The sequence below is a fragment of the Rhea americana genome, unplaced genomic scaffold, assembly GCF_003343005.1.
Source record: "Rhea americana isolate MKP2758 unplaced genomic scaffold, rheAme1 scaffold_93, whole genome shotgun sequence".
Classification (NCBI taxonomy): Eukaryota; Metazoa; Chordata; class Aves; order Rheiformes; family Rheidae; genus Rhea; species Rhea americana.
The window spans coordinates 2,652,154-2,672,494 of record NW_028187122.1 but is presented as its reverse complement, the minus strand read 5'-3'; the positions used below and the strand labels follow the sequence as shown (position 1 = coordinate 2,672,494).

General features: G+C 42.0%; 2 protein-coding genes across 5 annotated transcripts in view; one reads left to right on the top strand and one right to left on the bottom strand.

Moving 5' to 3' along the window:
• LIPA (lipase A, lysosomal acid type) overlaps positions 1-20,341 on the top strand; it is a 126,543-nt gene that overhangs the window by 92,981 nt on the left and 13,221 nt on the right. The gene's annotated exons all lie outside the window — the stretch shown is intronic.
• On the bottom strand, positions 4,779-18,659 carry FAS (Fas cell surface death receptor). Of its 4 annotated transcripts, none has more exons than XM_085324720.1 (9): positions 18,552-18,659; positions 11,191-11,356; positions 10,466-10,600; positions 7,785-7,896; positions 7,351-7,415; positions 6,971-7,045; positions 6,754-6,824; positions 6,221-6,245; positions 4,779-5,271 (listed from the first exon to the last, which is right to left on the bottom strand). In XM_085324720.1, the coding sequence occupies exons 1-9, from the start codon at positions 18,579-18,581 to the stop codon at positions 4,850-4,852; spliced, it is 1,101 nt and encodes a 366-aa protein (XP_085180846.1). In that variant the 5' UTR covers positions 18,582-18,659; the 3' UTR covers positions 4,779-4,849. The 4 variants fall into 4 exon arrangements, with proteins under 4 accessions (XP_085180846.1, XP_085180848.1, XP_085180847.1 ...); XM_085324722.1 differs by lacking the exon at positions 18,552-18,659 and adding an exon at positions 18,316-18,396; XM_085324721.1 differs by lacking the exon at positions 6,221-6,245 and having other exon boundaries at positions 4,779-5,296.

The following is a 20,341-nucleotide window of genomic DNA, read 5'->3' as shown; positions in this document are numbered from 1 at the left end:
TCAGTACTGAAATCAAAAATCCTTTTTTGTCCTTTCTCATTCATATCCCAGCTATGCATATACAGATATGTCTACCTCTCCTGCTGTGAACCATGCATAGGGAAATCTTTGCAAAAAGCAGCAGAGGAGAGAGGAACAGGGACCTCCCTGTGCTGCGTTCCCTGGCTGTGCAGGAGGCTGAGAGCTTCCCTTAGGCTCTCACCCACTCTTGCTTTCTATCACTATCATCTCCCCTTTTATTTGTTTAAGGACTGTCTTTTCAAAATGCCAGGCATCACAGATGTTTTTTGCTGATTCCCAGCTGGATTGCCTGCTATGAAAACAGCACTCTTGTCACAGTTGTTGGTTTGTTGGGGGACTTAGAAACCCAAATTTAAAGCAATGGGAAAAGACCCCCTAGCACTTCATCTGCCTTAAAAGCCTTGTTTCCAATTTGGAAAAGAACATGAACTAAAACCACTGAAAAGCTGTCCAGAAAATACTGACTGTACATTAAGTTTTTGATTGTTCCCACATCCCTCATAAYTCTCAACCACAGCTTCTTACTAGAGGCTAAATACACACGGTGGGCATTTTCCTTCTTCCTAGAGTGGGATAGGAGGAACGTAAGCTTCTCTTTCAAGTACAAAATCAAAGTATTGACAAACAGTAAGAACAAAAATTTGAGGTTCTATCACTCCCTCCAAACAAGCAATCTGTCCAGCTCCAAGGGTTTTCCCAATACCCTTTTATTTTCATAATTTTATATTGTGTTCTCTCCCTCTTTTCTGTACAGAAAATAAGTATACAGCTCTTTCTTACTTCATGCTTATGCTATCTGTAAAGAAACTTTTGAACTATTTGTATTCAGCACTTCATTCTTCAGTGATATCTTTTCAAGAACTGGCAGCTTTTAGTATGACTATGAGATTAACTTTAAAAATAACTATTCCATATTGTAGGAGTACTGTATACAGAAACTGTCTTTAACATCTCATGCTTTCTTCGGGTGCCACACCATAATAGTGATCTGGTTTTGCTGCTCTTGCAAGTCTTAGGTTTACTTACAGGGCAACAGCAAATATTTCAGTTTACAGTGAGCGTATGGGATATGTGCAGCATAATGCTATCTGGAATTTCTGAACAGACCGTCTTATCATACGGTCCCTTAGAACTGCAAGGGAAAGAACTCAGATTGTCGTTCCAGCCTGATAGTTCTGTGGTTTTGTTCTTCTGTTGTTATTTTAAAATAACAATTGCTGTTGTTGTTTCTTGTTTTTTTATAACAAAGGCAAGTGGTTTTTCAAAGTTTTTTTTTCCTGTAGAGGGAGCTTCCCCATTCTGCTTTTCAAAATGTGTCTAGTCATTTCCTGAGCAAGTTTCTGTTTCAGTTTCCACTTGCTTTTCTGTTGCTGGATTTCTGTACAGCAGGAAGGTTTCATTTTTCAGTATCATTTCTGATGCTTCCCTCTCTTCACTGCCTTTCCCACGACCACCAAAACTAGGGAAAACAGTCATTTTACATGGCTGCCTGCCTGTTCATGATACAGTCTTGCCTTTGGGGAGAAAGAGGCAGGTTGTTGCAAGTGTGCAAAGGGCAGAGCACAAAATAAAGATACCAGAATTAGGTTTATGTGAGTGGCTAAGGAACTGACAGTAGTCTTGCTTACCAGCATGAGGCTCTGAGCAGACTTTCCTCCTGGGAAACAGCACAAAAGGTGAAACAGTGCTAATATAACCTGCTTGGCATTACTTTACTGTGAAGCACTAATATACAAATGGGGCCAGAAAAGGGAAGTGACATAAAGCAGGATGTGTTGACATTAGTCTTCAGAACTAAGTTGCTTTTGATTTCCAGTCCAGCTAGTATAAGTTTGGTCAGATATAGCTCTACATTGCACTGCTGACTGCACTATAGATACATATAGGCATATGCACTACTTTTTGAAAAGCCAACTGTATGATACAATCATCGATTCACTTACTTGGTGCRCACCAAGTTAAAAATTAGGGTGTATGCTAACCATGAGATTTCATGACAGTCTAGGTTCAGCCTTGCAGATACCCTCTAAGGAGAGTATGACTCATTGCCCAAGGAGGTGTTTTTTTTTCTCTCTTTTTTTTTCCCTAAACCATCCTCATTTTACTGAGGTTGGGAAATTCCAGTGTGATGAAGCAAAAATTTCACGTTCTATTTAATTATCACAAATTTAAGAGATTTGATGTCTCCTTTTTACAATCATCTGTCCTGTTTGTGGCCAGATGCCAAATGCCTTACTCTGAGAAGTAAAGATAGGAGCCAGAGAAAGCCAAAGTTCAAGTCATACAAATGCCAACATACTTTTTAGCTTCATTTATGCATCCCTGGGTGGGACATGGTACAAGGGCTTGTGAGAGCATGGAGCTTTTCTTCTTTMTGTCTTGATTGTGCTTCTATAGAATTGCAGCCTAGGAAATAAATATGTTATGCTACTCTTCTGAGGGGAAACACCCTGGCAGATATTTTATTCCCCTGTGTACGAGTGAAGCCTCTCCAAAATATGGCAATAAGCAACATGCTGGCCCAGTATGTGCGAGATCTGTACAGATAGCATAGGCACAACAACTCACTTATACAATTGCATTCCTTCATCAGGCTCTGTGGTTAGAGAGTCCATAGGTTGCACAAGTCTGGTGCATGGATGTTAAACCATCTAGCTCTAAGTGCTTGAAACTTTTCCTTTGAAAAGCAGCACTGTATGGGGATTTTGGCAATATAGTAGTGACATACTGACATATTAGACCTGTGAAGCACTTAAAAAAACCAAAAAAGCAAAGAGGTTTGAGGCAAGAAGTTCCAAAGTGGGAACTTTTTGGGAAATATTTTCAAGCACTTAGTGTCTGTGTAGCATTTGAAAACTGAGGAAGGGCTATACAGCCTAAGCCAGGGCCTTGGCTTGGCAAAAAAAAATGGGCTGTAGGGCCCTTGGAAGCTCCACAGGTAAATCTTTGAAAGACTGAGAGTTTTTGAAGCTTCTCTAAGTCCTGTCTTTCACTTCAGGCTTATGCTGAATTCAACTAAAAGAATCATGGCTGCATTTCTAACTGTCTGCAAAGGCTAAACACTGCCTTCACAGGCATGTTATTGCCCGTAGTAGCATGACCTTCAGGAGCGGTCCCTACTGCAGGCCTGGGGGCCCAGTGTTGCCATGGGGTGGATTCCCAGTAGCTGGCTTCCTGCTAGCACATCTGCCCTGCCCTTTCCACATTGTGGGAGCAGATGGCACCAGTCAGGACACAACTCACCAGACAGGTCTTGCTCAACTAGGGCTGTACGCATGCATGTCTCAGCAGGGAACAACCTTAGGCAGGCCTGCTCAGCAAAGGCACCGGGTACAACCACCTGTCAGCCGATCTAACTGGAGATTCCCTCGAGGGAACAGATAGTAGAGCCATAGAGCAAAGTCATTCTAACTTCCTATGTGACCTGAAAAATGAAAACAGAAGACAGAAAGGTTTCTTCTTGATTGAAACGTTTTGTGAGACTACCTGTGAATTAGTGTTTGAGTAGGGAAGGCTTCAGCTGTGAGGCAGGCAGGGTAGGAAGGCTCTTCTGGACAGATATGTAATTGGTAGGTTGTCTTTCATTTTAAGGTTTGCTTCTTCTGCAAGTCAGAACGTTAAACCCGCAGACAAATGATGTGAAGTAGCATAGTAGGCATGTATCTAATTCAGTCTCTGAACTGCGAAAGATGGGTGCAAAAGAGCTCAGCCTAGGGCAATAAATATTTCACGTGTGGGAAACTCCCTCTCTCAGAACAGTCCCTCAATTTTTATAGACCAGGTAGGTTGCAGAGCAGCAGTACTGATTATTTGGCTTTTGGAGCTGTCTGGGCTCTGTTACGGGAGAAGGACAAATATTTTTCACGAGAATGAACCCCTTTTGTGATTCACTGACATGAGTAAAATGAAATCTAAACATGACATCTATAGGTGCATTGTAGGAAGGAAAAAGAAGAGTCATTCACTACTTTTTGATTTTATTATTGCATTTTCCTTATTACCATTTCTTGCATTAGAAAGCTAGTGTTGCACACTTAACTTCGGAGACTCCACAGCTTGTGCAGATTTACCTCTCAAAACCTTAGTTCTGTGCCAGTCCAGCTCCTGCTTCTCTGAAGAGTTTTAACATTAGAAAAGCCTTGCAATCATTGCAGAAAACAAGGGAAATAATACCTTTTACTTAACCTTGGGGCTTCTGCACAGAAAAACCTGTGCATATACACACACACATATATATGTATGCACACATGTGCACACACACAAACATATTACACACCTACACACACTTAAAATACTTTTATATAAGTGAGAAGTCCTGCTTACAAAAGAATAGGATTTAATTATAGATTAATATATATATTCAGAAATAACGAGGTATGTTTCATACACTCTTAAAACCAGAGCTTTCTCTTTGAAAAATTCAACAAGAGGGAAAAGCTACATCCTGCTATATTAATACAAGCAAAACATTATAGTGATACACTATGCAGGATCATACATTTGAACTAAACTTTTTCTTCAAGTAAATGTTGACTTCTTTCTTTTTGTAGAGTCCAATAGCTGAACTCTTACATTGCAATTTTTAGTAAACAAGCTTTAAAACTTTCTCACTGTTCTTAACAGCCTAAATAAACAGTTACAACTTTTTTTTTTAAAAAAAAATGAAAGATGCCTCTCAAAATTGTAACTACTCCTTGTTCATATTATAACCTCCCTGGATGTTATTGAGCTGCCAAAGAAAATGACAAGTAAAAATGTAATGGTTTATTAACCGGTTTATTAACAGAAATACAAAGCTAATTAGAAAAAAGTTTCAAATAATTCCATGCTATGTCTCTTCCAAACTGTCAGAATAGGTTTTACTTAGCTCAGCTTTATGAAGATGTGAATTTCCACCTCCACCTTCCTGACTGCAGGTTGTGCTTTGCTCAGTATTATCATTGTAAGATTGTCCACCTTCCTCACTGCTGGGAACAGCTGCCTGCAGTTTTTCCTGAATTTTGTCAGCTGCAGTGCACATTTTAAGCTCTCTCAGGCTGTTGATTAGAGTCCCATAGGCTCCTCTTATCCCATGTCTTTGATACCAGTCTTGAAACAGCTTAATCTTCTGTTCAGATGTATCACTAAAATTATCCCGAAGAATTTGATCTATGGCAGGTTCTGGTACTTTGCGATTACGAACAAATGTCTTGACTTCCTGGAGTGTCATCTCCCCCACAATACCAGGAATATGGGTACTCAGGTCAATATCTAGAAGTATAATAGGAAATGAAAACTCTTGGCACTGGTATCGTACTGCTTTTTATTACCCAAGCAGAAAGTTGATCCTTTTCCTATCCAATAGAGATAAGTTTCATGTATTCATAACTCAGTATGTTTTATGTGTGATTTTTACAACTTATATCTGGTTCCATATTAGGGACAGATCTGCTTTTACTTGTTACCAAATGCTATGTAAAACAAATACTTACAGCTGCATCTATATTGCTTTCTATCACTTCAAATAGAACGTTTGTTCTCTCTGTAACCTATTTTGTCCTATCTTTGATCAAAATCTGATCATGTTTCATGTACCTGTTTTGCCCAATACAATATTGGGAAAGGTCTTGGAACCAGACAGGTCTCTTGCTGTGATATAGCCCTAGAGCTCACATTCTCTCCCTGTTGTTTGTTAGCACTAYGGTTTTAGCCTTGAACTTAAGGTTTGTTTCTGCTATTCCATTGCTGGCATGTGGGACTACTCCATTATCATAATTAGCCATAATCATAGGAATACAGCTTGCTACCTCCTAGAGTTTGTACTGCAAGCAGAATAGAAGTTCACCTGTTGTCAGTTAGTAATTGTTTCCTACACAACAGAGAAAGTGAGATTTCTCCTGAGGAATTAACATGAAACCACTAAATGCCTTAATAAGCACAGTATCATAGAATCATAGAATCAGTAAGGTTGGAAGGGAYCTCTGGAGATCATCTAGTCCAACCTCCCTGCTCAGCAGAGTCACCTAGAGCATGTTAGACAGGGCTGCATCCAGGCGGTAGGAGCTGGCATTTTTTTAATAAGCCTTCTGTGTTGTACAAGAGTGACAGCTTTAGGAAATGGTAAAGTCTACACAAAAATATTACACACAAAAATAGTGCAAGATTTCCATGTCTATATATTTTTCTTGTACCGAATTTTGAGAAATTACTTGCTGCTCACCTGCAAATACAAGAGGTACCATCTCCTGAAAGAGAAGTGGAGGAGAAATTAATTGAAACTAGTTTTGTAGAATACCAACTTTGCATAAGAAGATAAACAGACTTCATGTTGAAATAAAACTGGAGAGACAAATGTCATGATTTCCCTCTTTCCTAGCCAGGGAATCAGATTGGACAGACCTCTTTTTATTTGACTTAGCTAGGGGAATCACCTCACGATTCCTTTGCCTAAAACTATGCATGGGGACAAGTACCCAGGGTCAGTGGAGGCAGGATAATTTATAAAATRTTTTTCTTGGTCTTGTAAATCAGGGAGCACATCAAAAAATTGTTAGATAACATGAAGAAATAATTTGAGGTGGTTACTGTTTCTTTCCTCTTGCTTCTCCCAAATGAATCCTCTTGGTGAAATCTACTGCATTCATGAAATAGAAGACAGGCATCCACATGCTTAGGAAGTCCCAGTATAATTTAAATGCAAAAAAGGTTCAAGCACCAATCTGAGTTTTATCTAACTTAAGCAACAATACTTACAGAAGAAACTCCTGGTTTGGAGACTACTTCAGCTGGGGACTGCCTGCTGCTATCCTTAGATTTTTTCCTATCTGAAACAATACAACGCAAAACAATTTTAAAATCCAGCACAGTGTATTTCTCCTCTGCACTCCAAGAATAATAAAATTACATTTGAGAAAGCAGCTGAATATCCTATTCAGAGTATGATAGGAACAAAGAATAGGGAATGACTTACAGCAGAATACTCCAAGTAGTACCAACACTACAATTCCCAGAACAACTCCAGTGATCCACAAAAGGCTTCCTTTTTCTATTGGAACATTGGAAATAGTACATGAAAGCTAAATCAAGAAATGCAATACTGCAACATACTGTAAAATTTAACAAAATTGTGTCAGATTATGAGAATCTTTTTGTTCTTTCCTAATGGCAGAGGCTAAAGGTTTATCCCCTTACAAGTCACCCCTTAAAATGAATGCTGRCCCCAACATTTCCACACTGATCAAGGGAAAAGAGCAGCCATGATCAGGACCAGATCAGTGAATGGCCTGGTATATGGTGCCCCTAGTTGTTAGGAATCATCACTGTGTACCAAGCTAGGTTTTAAAATTGTACCTTTCATTTTGCATACAGTGTCTGAAGTTGAAGTACATTGTTTTTCAACCAGACCACTTTCACATCTGCAGAAAACACAAGCAAATATTATTATGAGATTTATTTATCTGTTTAGAAACTCTTTCAAGAGAACAAATCAAAATCTTCTAACAGTTTTTATCAGGTGTTTAATACATCAAGATATATTACAGCTTAGCCACTTCATTARATTTTTTTTCTTTTAAAGGTATATGCAGAGTTGGTGGATTTATACAAGTTTTTTTGTGTGCCTTTGGAAAGYCTGCATGCAAGTTAAGTTAACAGAGTTAAGCAAAGGAAAACCAGTGTCTTTTCCCCCAAGTTAGATATTATCATAGACTCCATCTTGAAACTGGCTGAAAAAAGGTGATTCAAGATTGAATATYTAACATGAATCAATGGAGGCATAAACTTACATGGTGCATGGCTCACAGTGCGTGCATAATCCAGAAGAACTGCAAAAGTGGTTCTTTGCACAAGTGCATTCTGTGTTCTGTGTTGGAGTACATTTCTTTGCAGTCTCCAAACCTAAAATGAATTCTTAAAGTTTGTTAGCTTGAAAAAGTAGGCCTTACAACTATGTCAGTCCTCTGGTCGCAAGGTATTTTACTCATACTGTACTGCTTCTAGCTCTATCACTGCTTTCACTGGCAAGGCTTAATTGCAGCAACAACGTAACTTTTATAAGGAAACTTGCTGTGGGAGTACTAGAAGGAGGAAGATGGCAATGAGACCTCTGCTGGCCAAAAGCTCAGAAAACTGATCATACAATAARGTGTGTGATAGAAGGGGACTCATTTGCAGCACTGCCAAATGTTGTCAGCTTGTTTTTCCCATTCAGACATGTAAAGSCAGAAGGGACCTTAGAAGATCATGGAACGCATCACCCTGCTTTATAGTAGAGTCAAGTTCTTTACTATTCCAGATAAATGATCAGTTTTATCTCTTCCTGCGGACTTCCAAAATTGAGGAATTCTATTCTTCCTAGCTAACATGTTCTCTTGCTTAAATATCAAAACAAATGAATTTTCTTCTATCCTCAATGTATATAAAGTGACCTCAGTTCCAGCTATGAAATATCTTTCTTCATAAAAAATTACTGTAAGTAGATCTATCTAATATAAAAACTATTTTCATAGGAATACAGGAATAGAGTTTGAGATATCACATTCAGCCCTCTGCTGTAACAGAAAAACACATTATCACTCATAATTTGATGATGCTCTCCTGTAAAACAAGTGCTGAAGCCATTCATAAAAATATCACACAAGAATGATCCTAAAAATGATTCTCATGGAACTCCAGTGGTAATTTCCTTCCTGCCTAATATTATCAATTATCTGACTTCTCTTCAACCCCATTATTAGTCATCCTATCACTGTTTCGTTCCTGTCCAGTTTAACTAATAATTTCCTTTGTAGCAGTATACAAAATACTAAATTGTCCTGCTGTACTCATCTTCATTACCCATCTAAAATGCTTATTATAGTAGCTAATGAGAGCTAATGCACATCCTGTTACAGGAAGGGGAAAACATTAAAAATCAGTATTCCAACAGGTGGTTGGAGTACCACCATACTGGACATAAGAGTTTTGTCTCTGCTCACCAAACTGGATTTTGGATATGATGAATGCAGAACTGTCATTCCCTAAATCTAGCTATAGTACAACTAGAGGCCACTTGGCAGAAACAGTAGGAGATTAGTTTAACAAAATTAAAAAAAAATCGATGATAGGTATTTATGTAATGGGTACTGAATTCCTGGAACTTAATGTCTCCCAGCAGGTTCATRTACAACAGGCTCATAAATGGATATTAAAAGGACTAGACAGGGATGTACTTCCTAACTTCCCTAACCACAACTCTGGATGCTGGGAGCATATGCAGGGATCAGCCCAAAGAAGGTAGTCAGGTTTGTTTGCACTCTATAAATAGCTTCTCCTACCTCCACTGCTGAATGCAGAACATTAGGGTAGGCAGACCGCTAGTCTGACCCAGTATGGCATATCTTATTGTCTCACGATTYGGTCCTATTCCCCATGTAGCATCTTGAATGTATGATAAACATTATGATATGAGCTCCAGTAATTTTAGATRATGATATTAATTATATAATTTAAAAAAATACAYAAAAGACATAAAAGWAGTAGTCACAGGGAGTTATTCCTTCTATACTTCTCCCAACACCTCTCTTCTTTTAAATAGAGAACGGAGTGTACTTTCCTACGTTGCTTCTGACTAGATTATGTAGGACCTGCCTCACAAGGAGAAAAGCCTATGCACAACACTGAGTGTCTTTTAGAAAGCAAAGCTGTTTCATATATCCTAGTTCACATCTCTACCATAGCTTTGAAAACCAGCTACTAAGAGACAAAATTTTTGGAGGAGTATTACCTTTTGTTAGACCAACTAATGTACTAGATGGGAAGATAAAGGAAAATAAAGGCTTTAGGGAACATAAGCCTGCTGCAAATTTAGGAGCTATGAACATACTCAGGGCTGACGCAAGGTGCAGAAATCTGTCAGTTTTTCCTAACTGTATTACAGCAGGCCTACTAAAGATACTTTTCATACTGCCTATGAATGTGCTACTATATGCCATATAAAAGCATGATCTGCTGGTTGCTTTTTATTGTAACTCATAAATATTACAGTGTTTGTAAGATAATCTAGTAGGGCTATATCATCACTCAAGGTTGAGGCCTGTGCAGAAACATTAAGTGCTATAAGGTCTTCTAGGAACACCAGAACATCCCAGTGCAAGTGGGTTACCTGTCTCTTTGGGAAATAAGGAAAGGTACAGCAAAGGCAAGTGTAGAAGAGGTGYGACATTACTCACCAAATGCTCCTAGGCTGAGCAAAAGCAGGTGTAAGGGGAAATAAAGGACCAATATAGCTTGTTCTTCCTCCTACTTTGTGCTCAACAAAAAGATACTGGAGGATAAAAGGATGACTTTGTCATAAATTCCTTTTTGTCCTATTCCTAGGACATCTTAATCTGTGTATTACCCTTTACTCAGGGTCTTCCAAGACTTTTCAATCTAATCCTATATCAAACAAGGGTCACTGCTTGAGTTGCTATTTCTATAAACGTACCAAGCATGTTATCACAAGAATCGCATCTCAGACACTTGTCCAAATCATTGGTATGATCGATGTACTCCTGTCCATATTTGCATTGAACACAGTGTTCCTTAATGTTTGTTGGGCAGTTAGTATTTTTAACAAAGCCTGTAGAGAGAGAGAGAAACAAAAATAAGATTTGTAACACCTTTGCCCAGAACCCATCAGCTCTAAGACCTACTTCAAACTTTTTATTTTTTGTGTAATACCTTTTGATTTACAAATATTGGCAGAATTCATATTCTTTATGCATAAGTATGTGCTTTTCAGCAATGTAGCATACATAATCTGACATCTCTCCCTCCTCCTCCAATTTAGGACTAAAGGACAATTTAGGACATTAAAAAAAAAACTTCACATGAAAAATGTGAAATCCCATGTATATATTTGTAGGCAAAAGCCCATATTAGCATGTTCCTTACCTCTTTCAAAGCTATGTATGTAATTGTTAGTTGTTTTGTGACAAGCATGTTACATAAGAACTATCTGTATGAAATCTGTTAAAAGTTATTGGTATACTGAGTTCAAGAAAAACTTTGAAAGTGTCTGAGGTTCTGTAATGGAGAAGGGTAGAGCAAGAATGGAGCGCTGTATCCAAGAAACAAAGCACATCACTTAGTTATCTCAGCAGAAAGTAATTGTGCATGTTGTGGTTTCCACTCTTAATCACTTTTCARTACAGTTTTCATGATACTCACCACGTTCACACTTCTTGCAACATATACCACCTAAATTGTACTCAGCTAGAGTACACTTAATATCCCTTTTTGCAATGATCCTCCTTGCAACAAATTTATTATATGCTGTGTGTATTGGAGCTTCAGTATCATTTTTGCACTGYGATTCAATAATTAAGCCAAAGACCTAGAAGAGAAGAACAGCAAATTACGGAAGAAATAGTCGAAGACTGTAGGTGTATTTTACTACTAGCTATTATTTCACTGCTAAAGATGTCCATAATCACTTGCTGTAGCAAAAGAGTTAATGAATAATGAGAATACTTATTAGATTTAATGCTATCACCCCTATTCTTGTATGTATTGATTATTTGGAAATCAGTATTTGAGAACAGGCCTGTACATCTGATTTTAACAGATGATTTCATATAYAAGCTAAAGGAACTCCCATTATTTCTTGAACTGCCTCAGATTACTTTACCTAAACCTGCACTTTCTTAGCACTTTCTTTTCAATTTAGTTATTTTTCTCCTTAGAAGATGATGCCTACATAGTCCTGGAAAAGAAGTGTTGCTCTCCTTCCAAATTAGTTTCCACTCCTAATGCTCTATTTTGTGAGGATTTTTTCCTCAAATTAAATTGCATGATCCTTGTTTCTTTTTTTTTTTTCTCTGCTACTAGTCAGTAGTAACTTTACAGGCCATTATGGTCCTGTCCCTTTTCATGATAATATGAAAGCACAGTGGAACAAATAGAGTCCAAATCATTCTTTCTTTCTATYTTGGAAGTAAAAAGGGGAAAAGAGCAGCATAGGTATAATCTGCTTTATTCTTTCCAATGGTTTCTGGRGAAATTTCTACATACTTGGCATGCACTAAGTATGACATGTCTCCTGTCTCTGTAATTGAGCTATGTAATGAACTGGCAGCTTTATTTACTTATTTTTTATTAGGCAGGAGAGCTAAAAAACAGCCTGCCTTTACTTAACCCCATTTCTGCTGACAGCTCGAAGTGATTTGCATATTTTTCCTCTTTATTTTACTTATGTAATACTATAAAGCCATAATGGTAGAAAATGAAGACAGTCCTTTGCAGTCTAAAATCTAAGCTGAACTTTACATTCACTGTTCTTGCTCCTCTTTAATCAAAAAATATTTTGTATTTCACAAAAGACCCAAAGCCACGGACTATGAGGGATACCAGGGAAGTAGRAAAATGATGTGTGAGAAGAAATGGACCAGTGACCTTGTCCTTAGGAATGTGAAAGAATAGGTAGGTTGTGAAGAAGAAGGATGGAAAGTTATCTTTTTCTAGAAGGGGATTACCAGAKAACAAGGTGCAAGACAAAGAAACTGCAGAATCCTCCCCCCCAGTAGTGCAGCTGATGGTACACAGAAGTCCTGCTAGGCACAGATCCACTCTTATTTTAAATCAGTATGCAAAAAATCTTAATCTAAATAATTGATTTTTAATCTTGTCATGAATATTTAAGCAAAGTTCATTCTAAATGGTTGGTTATCACTCAGCAATTGCAGCTTAATGCAGACTTATACCGTATTTGTTAATGCTAAGAGCAAAGGATATGCTATATGCATAGTTAAGCAACTTGTAATCATTTGAATACTGGCTATTTTTATTATTTTACATTTTCTTTCCTGCCTGGCTGATTCATTTCATCTTCTTGAGCTTATGAGAAATTGATGCCAATCTCAACTTCAGTTAGTTGCAGAAAGACCCTTTAATTAACTTAACTATTTATTGAAAGGTGAGTTCAAGTCTCAATGTGGTATCTCAAGTAAAGGAAGTGTTACTGTGGCTAATGAACGAAGTAATCAGTATGACCAATGTCTGGTGACTCCTACATGTAGTCACTWCTTCTCATCCTCTAGTCTATTTAGAGATAGGAGGACAAAAAACATTYCTGTTCCTTAACACCCATCTCTTTTAAAATTTAAAGAATGTCAGTTACTCGACTGAAACCAGGGCGGCCATGCTTTGCATCTGGAGAAAAGGTTCAGCGGCCAAAAAGCCTGGTTAGCGCSCTGAGCCCAGGTGCTGAGCCCATCGCTTCCCTCGCTTGGTCCTTTGACTTCTTTGCTGCCAAAGCTTTGAGGGTGAGCTTCTGCGTACCACTCTGATGCCTTTAAAAGATTAAGTTAACATAGACCTTAACAGAAGTTGTCAAGTCACTACCTCAAATTAACAGGATTATGTTTTTAATTGGGATTACTGATTAAAAACTGGGATTAAAGAGTCTGATGTAGAGATTTATGAAGCAGCAGGCGTTTATCCATGCAGCGTACAGCCCCCTGCTTTCTGACAGGAAGCGATGGTGCTCGCCACCCCGCTGCACGGCTTCCTGGTGGCCGCCCTCGCCCGCGGCGGCACGAGCCCTGCGCCGACGGCGGAGGCTCTGCTGCCTCTCCGCCGGCTCCCTCCGTGGCAGCTCCGCCGTCCACCTCAGCTCCGGGCSCCAGGCGCCGGCTGCGGAGCGGCCGCGGCGAGGCCAGCAGCAGAAGCATCCGGGAACGGGGCAGTCCGAGGCTGGCGCTCGGGTACCTGCCTGCACCGGGAAGCGCGAGCTTGCCACGAGGGTTTGCACCCTGCAGGCAGGCTGGGCCCCGGCGCAGGGCGAGCAGGCACGAGCGGGGCCGTTGGCCCAGGGGCAAACGAGCCTTCCTCTGTCCCCATCAGGTGGAGGGCTCGGGGAGGAGCGGTGAGACGGCGACTCCCCGTCCCAGCACAGTCCCCTTCCCTTGCTCAGCCGCGTGCTTAAACGCGCCATCCCGGACCCTGAAAAGCYGACCGGCGTCTCGGCAACGTTTGCGCCTCCGCTGCGCGTGGCCCGACTCTAGCCTCCTCACGCGGCCTAACACCAGGGCCTCGTACCCCCCCCGCCCCCAGGGAGCCTCGTTCCTCTGTCCGTCCATCCGTCTCTCCTGCTCTAGATGGATAAAGTCAACTTGGCAGTTGTTGTTTTGGGGTGAGGGGAGGGAAAAAAAGAATCTGGAAACAACAGTGTAAAGAAAGGGGGAGGGTAGATAACCACAGCTCCAACACTGGGCACAGCGCAGGCGCAGAGCGACATCGGAGAGGTGCAGAGCAGAAGACACACAGAGAAGCACGTAGGGACAAAGTGAAAGAGGGAAACATCTTTCTAAACGACCAACATCAGTAAAACTGCTTCGGCTTACTGAACTACTGCAATTGTACCGCATGCACAGACGTTTTTCCCTCAAGCAAGCAAACGTCCACACCTCTTAGTTATATTCTTATAGTGGCAGGCTAGGGAAGGACAGAAATACAAAATTTTATGATGGAAGCTTTCTTCCGTCATTCATCGAGATGAGCTCCCTGATACACTTACAAGAACTGTGGAACACTTCTCAGAATTTGTCTTTTGAGTAACACCAAACACCTACATCACTTCTGCTCACAGGGACTTCATACACTGCCTACAAATCAGGAACCTTTGGAGACCTTAGCTTTCAAAGCAACATCCTAATTTTTCAAACTTCTTCTTCTTTTTTTTAACCTCCTGGATTTGCCCCCTCTTAAAAGCAACATGATCAGGCATTTAATTTCCTGAGCACACCTTAATTCCTCTCCTTGATCTCACTGAGCAACAATTGCTAATAACAGAGGGGAAGAACGTTAGGGGCTTTCACAGAGGCAGGGTTGGTAGGTGCTTTCTTATGATTTATACATTCAAACAGAAGAGGCTGTACGTTTTCCAATCTAAAATTACTCATAGAGGCTCTCATTTTAACTTCCTTGTCCGAATCTAAAAAATAGTTGTCATATCTAAACTAAAGATTAAAATCAAAGTAAGCAGTCAGTAGAAGTAAAATCAGTGATAGCTAACCTTAGCAGAATCCRTAATACCAATCACATGGGCACAGATTTTCTGGTTTGATTCCTTTTGCATTGCCCAGGCATTTTTGAGATCATTCTGCCTTCTACCTCTCTGCTTCATTCGCAAGTGCATTCAGCAACAGGTAACAGCTAAGGAAACTCTGAAAACTCCTTTCATCTGTATTCCTAGGGCARTGACAGGAGCTCTAGTTTCTTTGAAAACTTAGGTGATTTGTGGATTCTTGARCCTCAGATTCTTCCCCTCTTTCAGTGTTCTTCAAAATGGGTAAATTTCCTTCAAGTGAAAAGTTTCAGCAGATTGACCTGATGGGGATCTGATCTAGGCTTCCGAAGGGTGTACATGCATTATTTGCATGCAGGCCTTTTAAAGCTTTTACAACAAWATTTCACCTTCTAMGTGAAAAGTAAGTCTCTGCTTCTCYGGTCACTTCTATAATAATTTTATTTTTTAGTAAGCCTCTTATGCCATTTCAAATGCTTCATGTTCATGCCTTCAGAACTTAGTGGTCTTGTGGTCTTTCCCCCCCCCTCCACATTTGTTACATGGGACAACATACATGAGGTCATCAGGGGCTTTTAGTGTTTAAAAAAAGAAGAGGAGAGGGATTTTTCTTGCTTTGTTACCTAGTGGGAGGTAAGAAAAAATTTCATTTATGGTCTAATTTTGATCTGTGTCTGGTATTTCTTTGACAAATGATTGCTAACGTTAGCTCCGTTTTAATACACAGTTGTGTTACCCCTTTCAGAATGGCTTYTTCTGTTAAGAGGACTGTCTACTCYTGTTCCTTTACTATAATAAGTAACTTCTCCAGTATCACATTTCCCCCCATCTCTTTTTCTTCCTACCAAGGTGGAAGTTGATAGCACCAAAAGAACTATTAAAAATAATATTTCCTCGTGTTATAAATGTTTTTGAGACACAAGACAAAGAATCACATTCAGATTTCTGGGGATCTGAATGTATTTCCCACAATTAGAAATATGCTGAGCTTCTGAGTTTCCAAGAAAGACGCATCTRTTGAGTGCCTGTGAGAATAAGGATCTTTAGTTACAGTCCAGCATATTAATATAGTCATTTTTTAATTTTAAAATTGACATTTTAATAGTCAAATTCAARCCATTACTATTTATCATCTGAGMTGTCTCACATGCAAATCMCAGTGCAATATTGTGTGTGTGTGKGKGGGKRKRRTRWWRKWWWGKTWWKTTRTTTTKKTTTTGWTTTGTTTTTTAGAAGCACTGTACTAATGTGCACCTAAAATACTACTACACTTAGGAGATACGCAGCAGTATTAGCAGCTCCCATCTCACTTTGAGTATGTTRTGCCTGAATGAAAAAGAAAAGCTGGAGAGGGTTGAAATTTAGAATTTTTCTCCCTTCTCCTAGTGTAACACTATATTTTGCTTTTTGACACTTTCTCATTGTTCAGTGAGTTGCCTAAAAGATAAAGACAGTTAACTACAGAAACATGAGCAGACAAACATTTCCAGAATTGGGGCTTTATGATAGTTTTCACTTGACACTTGCGTCATGCCAGGACTTTGTTGCTGTTTGTTTGTGTATATTTAAATATGTGCCTTAGTCCAGTGGGAAATGAGAGCACATGTAATGTAGGAYATCCTATTTTCAAAAGCACATCTTCTACTGCCTACTTTGTCAGCAATCATATTGGATTATTAYGAAATATTTAGATAACATTTCTCTTTCTCCTAAGATAGCCTGTTATTCTACAGTGTGTCTCTGAACGGTACGTGGTTTAGTGGCTTGTTTCACAGTGTAAAGTTAAATGTTTTCTAATTAGGTAGGCCATTGCTATCTTATATACCTGCAAATGCTCTTGGTTTAGTGCAACACAAAGGTTGCAAAACTGAAGTGTAACTCAACAAACTACTYTCATATTCTGGTTTAATCCAGTTAATAAGTCAAACGCTGCTCCAGTTTACTGATTTATAAGTAGTGGAGCAATACACCAGTAAACTTGTTTTAATAGAAAGTGTGTGGGCGTGCTTTTTAAGAAGGGCTGGAATTTGACAGTTCCGTKGAAAACAAGACTAGGAATGATTTCTATAATCTGGGAGCAGTATGAGGAGGAGAGGTATTGTTTATCTGAATTTATCTTCTGAATAGATCTTAGATATGGAGCTCAACTGACATTTCAGCCAGTTGTGTGTCACTGACTTTTCTCCCTGTATAGAAACAGATATTATACATGTCTATCAGCAGCTGAAAATCTTCCTTTRTATTTAAGTATGTTTGATGCCTCCTGTAGGGGCAAAGATGTAACCTTCTAAATCCCTTTACATAAAATAATTTACTATCTGTTACATAATAAGAGAGATCAAGTTTTGAATAGTTGCTACCCTAACACCAGATTTTGGCCTGCCAAAATCAAAACAAAGTAGCCACAGGGTGGAAAGATTTTGGGCATGAATTCCAGTGATGTCTCCCTGCCAGCGACGAGAACTGTGGCTGGGGAAGCAACTCACCCTGCACRGCCGCATCCCGGTGGGCCCGGCTGCGATAGGGAGCAGGGCTCACTGCCACATGCCCTGTCCCTGCTACCCCAGCCCCGGGCCCCCGGGGCAGGGCTGCCCCAGGGCACCTGCCAAGGCACGTGCTGCCACTAAAGCTGCTGGGGCTAACGCATCTGCATCAGTGGAGACCCCAGTGTCGCAGCCACCGAGGTGCTCGCCCACCCTCCTTGTTAACAGCAACCCTTCAGAATGAATGGTAGCAAAGATCACTTTATAACGACAGTGAACTTTACACATGTGACACAAACTCTTAAGCTGTGGAGACTCATACTCTCCATGGGGCATGACTAATGCAAGAAAACCAGGCCCTGGCCCATTCCTGGTAAGCGCTGCAGTTTGTGTCACCAAACTGAGTCTATTTCTGTGTTTTTTCCTGGGTCGCTGTCGGTCATGGTTCAGAGGTCTTCAACCTCTGGTATTCTCTATCGTGTTGATTTAACAGGTCACCGTACTGCGAAGCCGCGCAGCGCAGCTTTCACGAGCGCAGCCCTTGCCCGGGCGAGCAGCCGGGCTCGGCTCAGCCGCGGAGCCCGCGCCGCTGCGTGCCGCTGCCAGCCGTCCTGGGGCCCCCGGGCCCTCCCTGTCGCCACCCTCCGCCGTTCCCACGGCGCCCGCGACCCTCCGCCTGCCGCCCGTGGAAGCGGCGGCTGTAAACGACCGGACGCCGCTAGCGCTCAGCTCGCAGGCGATCCTTCCCAGGGCAACAACGACAGCGGAACCACGTTAATGRATTACCTGCATTCCCGGGGGAAAAAAGTTTTTTTTCTCGCCTGCCGCTCCCGACAACTAGCAGTGTGGCAGCGGCTGCACCCGCCCTGGCACCGGCACGACGCGGAGCCGCTCCGCTCCCCCCCCCTCCCCCCGGCCCCGGACGGCGCTGCGGTCCCGGTCCGGGTCCCGGAGCGCCGGGCGCCGCGGGTCGCCGCCGCCCGCCGCACTCTGCCGCGGCCCCGAGGAGGGCAGAGACTTACGAGGAGCCGGGGAAGGAGTCCCGGGGCCATGCCGCGGCGCAGCGCCGGCCCGCGCCCGCCGGCAAAGCGAAAGCGGTGCCGCCGGCAGCCGTCGGGCTCCCGCCTCGGCCCAGCCCGGCCCGCGCCCGGCTCCTCCCATGTTGGTAAACACCGCGGGSGCCTGCCCTCCCCGCACCCCCCGGCCCGGCTCGGCACGGCCCGGCACGGTGCAGCGGAGGCGGCCAGGATGGGGCTGGGGGCGGCGGGCACGGGGCCCCGTGCGGTCGGGGCACGGTGAAGGCCGGTCACGGGGCAGAACGGCAGGAGACTGGGGCAGGAGGCAGCGGGGGCGGGCAGGCGACGGCCTGCGGGAGCGGGGCCTCCCCCTCGGCAACGTCGGCACGCGTGAGCTCGGGGGGACCCGATCYGTAGAAGAGCCCCCGTTCAGAACAGGCGAAACGCCCTGCTTTAGGGGGTGCCGCCCCTTGCAGCCCTTCGGGAAGGATCGCTCAGGCCTGCGCCTCGGGTTTCGCAGCCGTTTCCACGCCTTCGCTGCGTTTGCACTGCAGGCTTGCTGTGGTTTGAAGCGGAGGTGGTCTGGCCCTTGCGGCGGTGGGAGCGATGCGAGAGCGACGGCGATCAATCTGCGTGCTGGTCTTTCAGGTTTCAAYATCATGTTGTTGCCTCGGTAGGGCTGTGGCCATAACTGAGCTGGCATTTTCATTTTAAACTCCATTTTTCAGTAGTTTATGTCCCTTCATATTTTCTGGTAGCCTGACTTCTAGTTGCCATGCTTGCAGATAAGGTGGGTTCATAATAACATCAAAAAATAGCTGCTGTTTTAAATATTTCAGACTTTTTAAGCACTTCTGGCTAAAACAGTGCACTGCTGATGGGTTTTTAAAGATGCTGTCTTCAGAGTACCATTCAGTGACAAACTTCTTTCTTCCCCAGTGGCAGTATGGACTATGGTGGACAAGAAACATCTGCGTTAGGCACACTGCCTGTGTTGTATAACCCTAGATAATTCCTACTGGGCAAACCCAAACTCACATTCTGGACTATTATTTTTAGCAGAAATTTGCGTGCGAGTAGCGCTGGAGTAGAGACTGCAAGCAGCACTGTCCTGATCCTGACCCCAATGGCTTCTCTCACAGAAAGCTCAGCAGAGCTTTTGTTCCACATTCATCACTTAGGGGATTGTGGTTTGTCCTAAAAACAAAACCGAACATGCCTGGGCCCTCAGCTGGCATCGCTTAGCATTTAGTAACACCTGGCTGCTTGTCCTGTTCTCATCATCAGCGCTCCTCCAGTAACATAGCTGTGTGTATTAGGTGCATGTGGTTTACGGTCTTTTCCCTTGCTGTGAGGTATACTGCAGTGTGTTTAGCGGTGGAGTGTTTTTTGCCTGGAAGTTAGTTTTGAGATGCTTTTGAGAARCCATCAGATCGTTGTAAAAACTCTATTGTCTGTTGGTGGCTTAGTAGTATTCAGCCTTYGTGTAGATAATAACTGTAGCTGTTTGTTTTCTGGTGTAATGGATGCAAACCAAGTGGCAACAATGTCTTTGGAGGTTGGAAGTTTGTTTAGTTGTTGTTTGATTATCTTGAATTTGTATCTCAGGGCACTGTAAAGCTGGTGCTTTCATTTTCGCGTTGTTCTTTGCATTGCAGCAGTTTTTTGGGCTGCTGCAAGTGATAGCCTTGCCCCTATGTTCCTTACTCACTTTCTGTCTAAGGTCAGCCTTAGCTGAGGAGTTCTAGCAGAGTACAATTTTTTGCGTTATTTTTCTTACCAGCAGATGTCCTTGC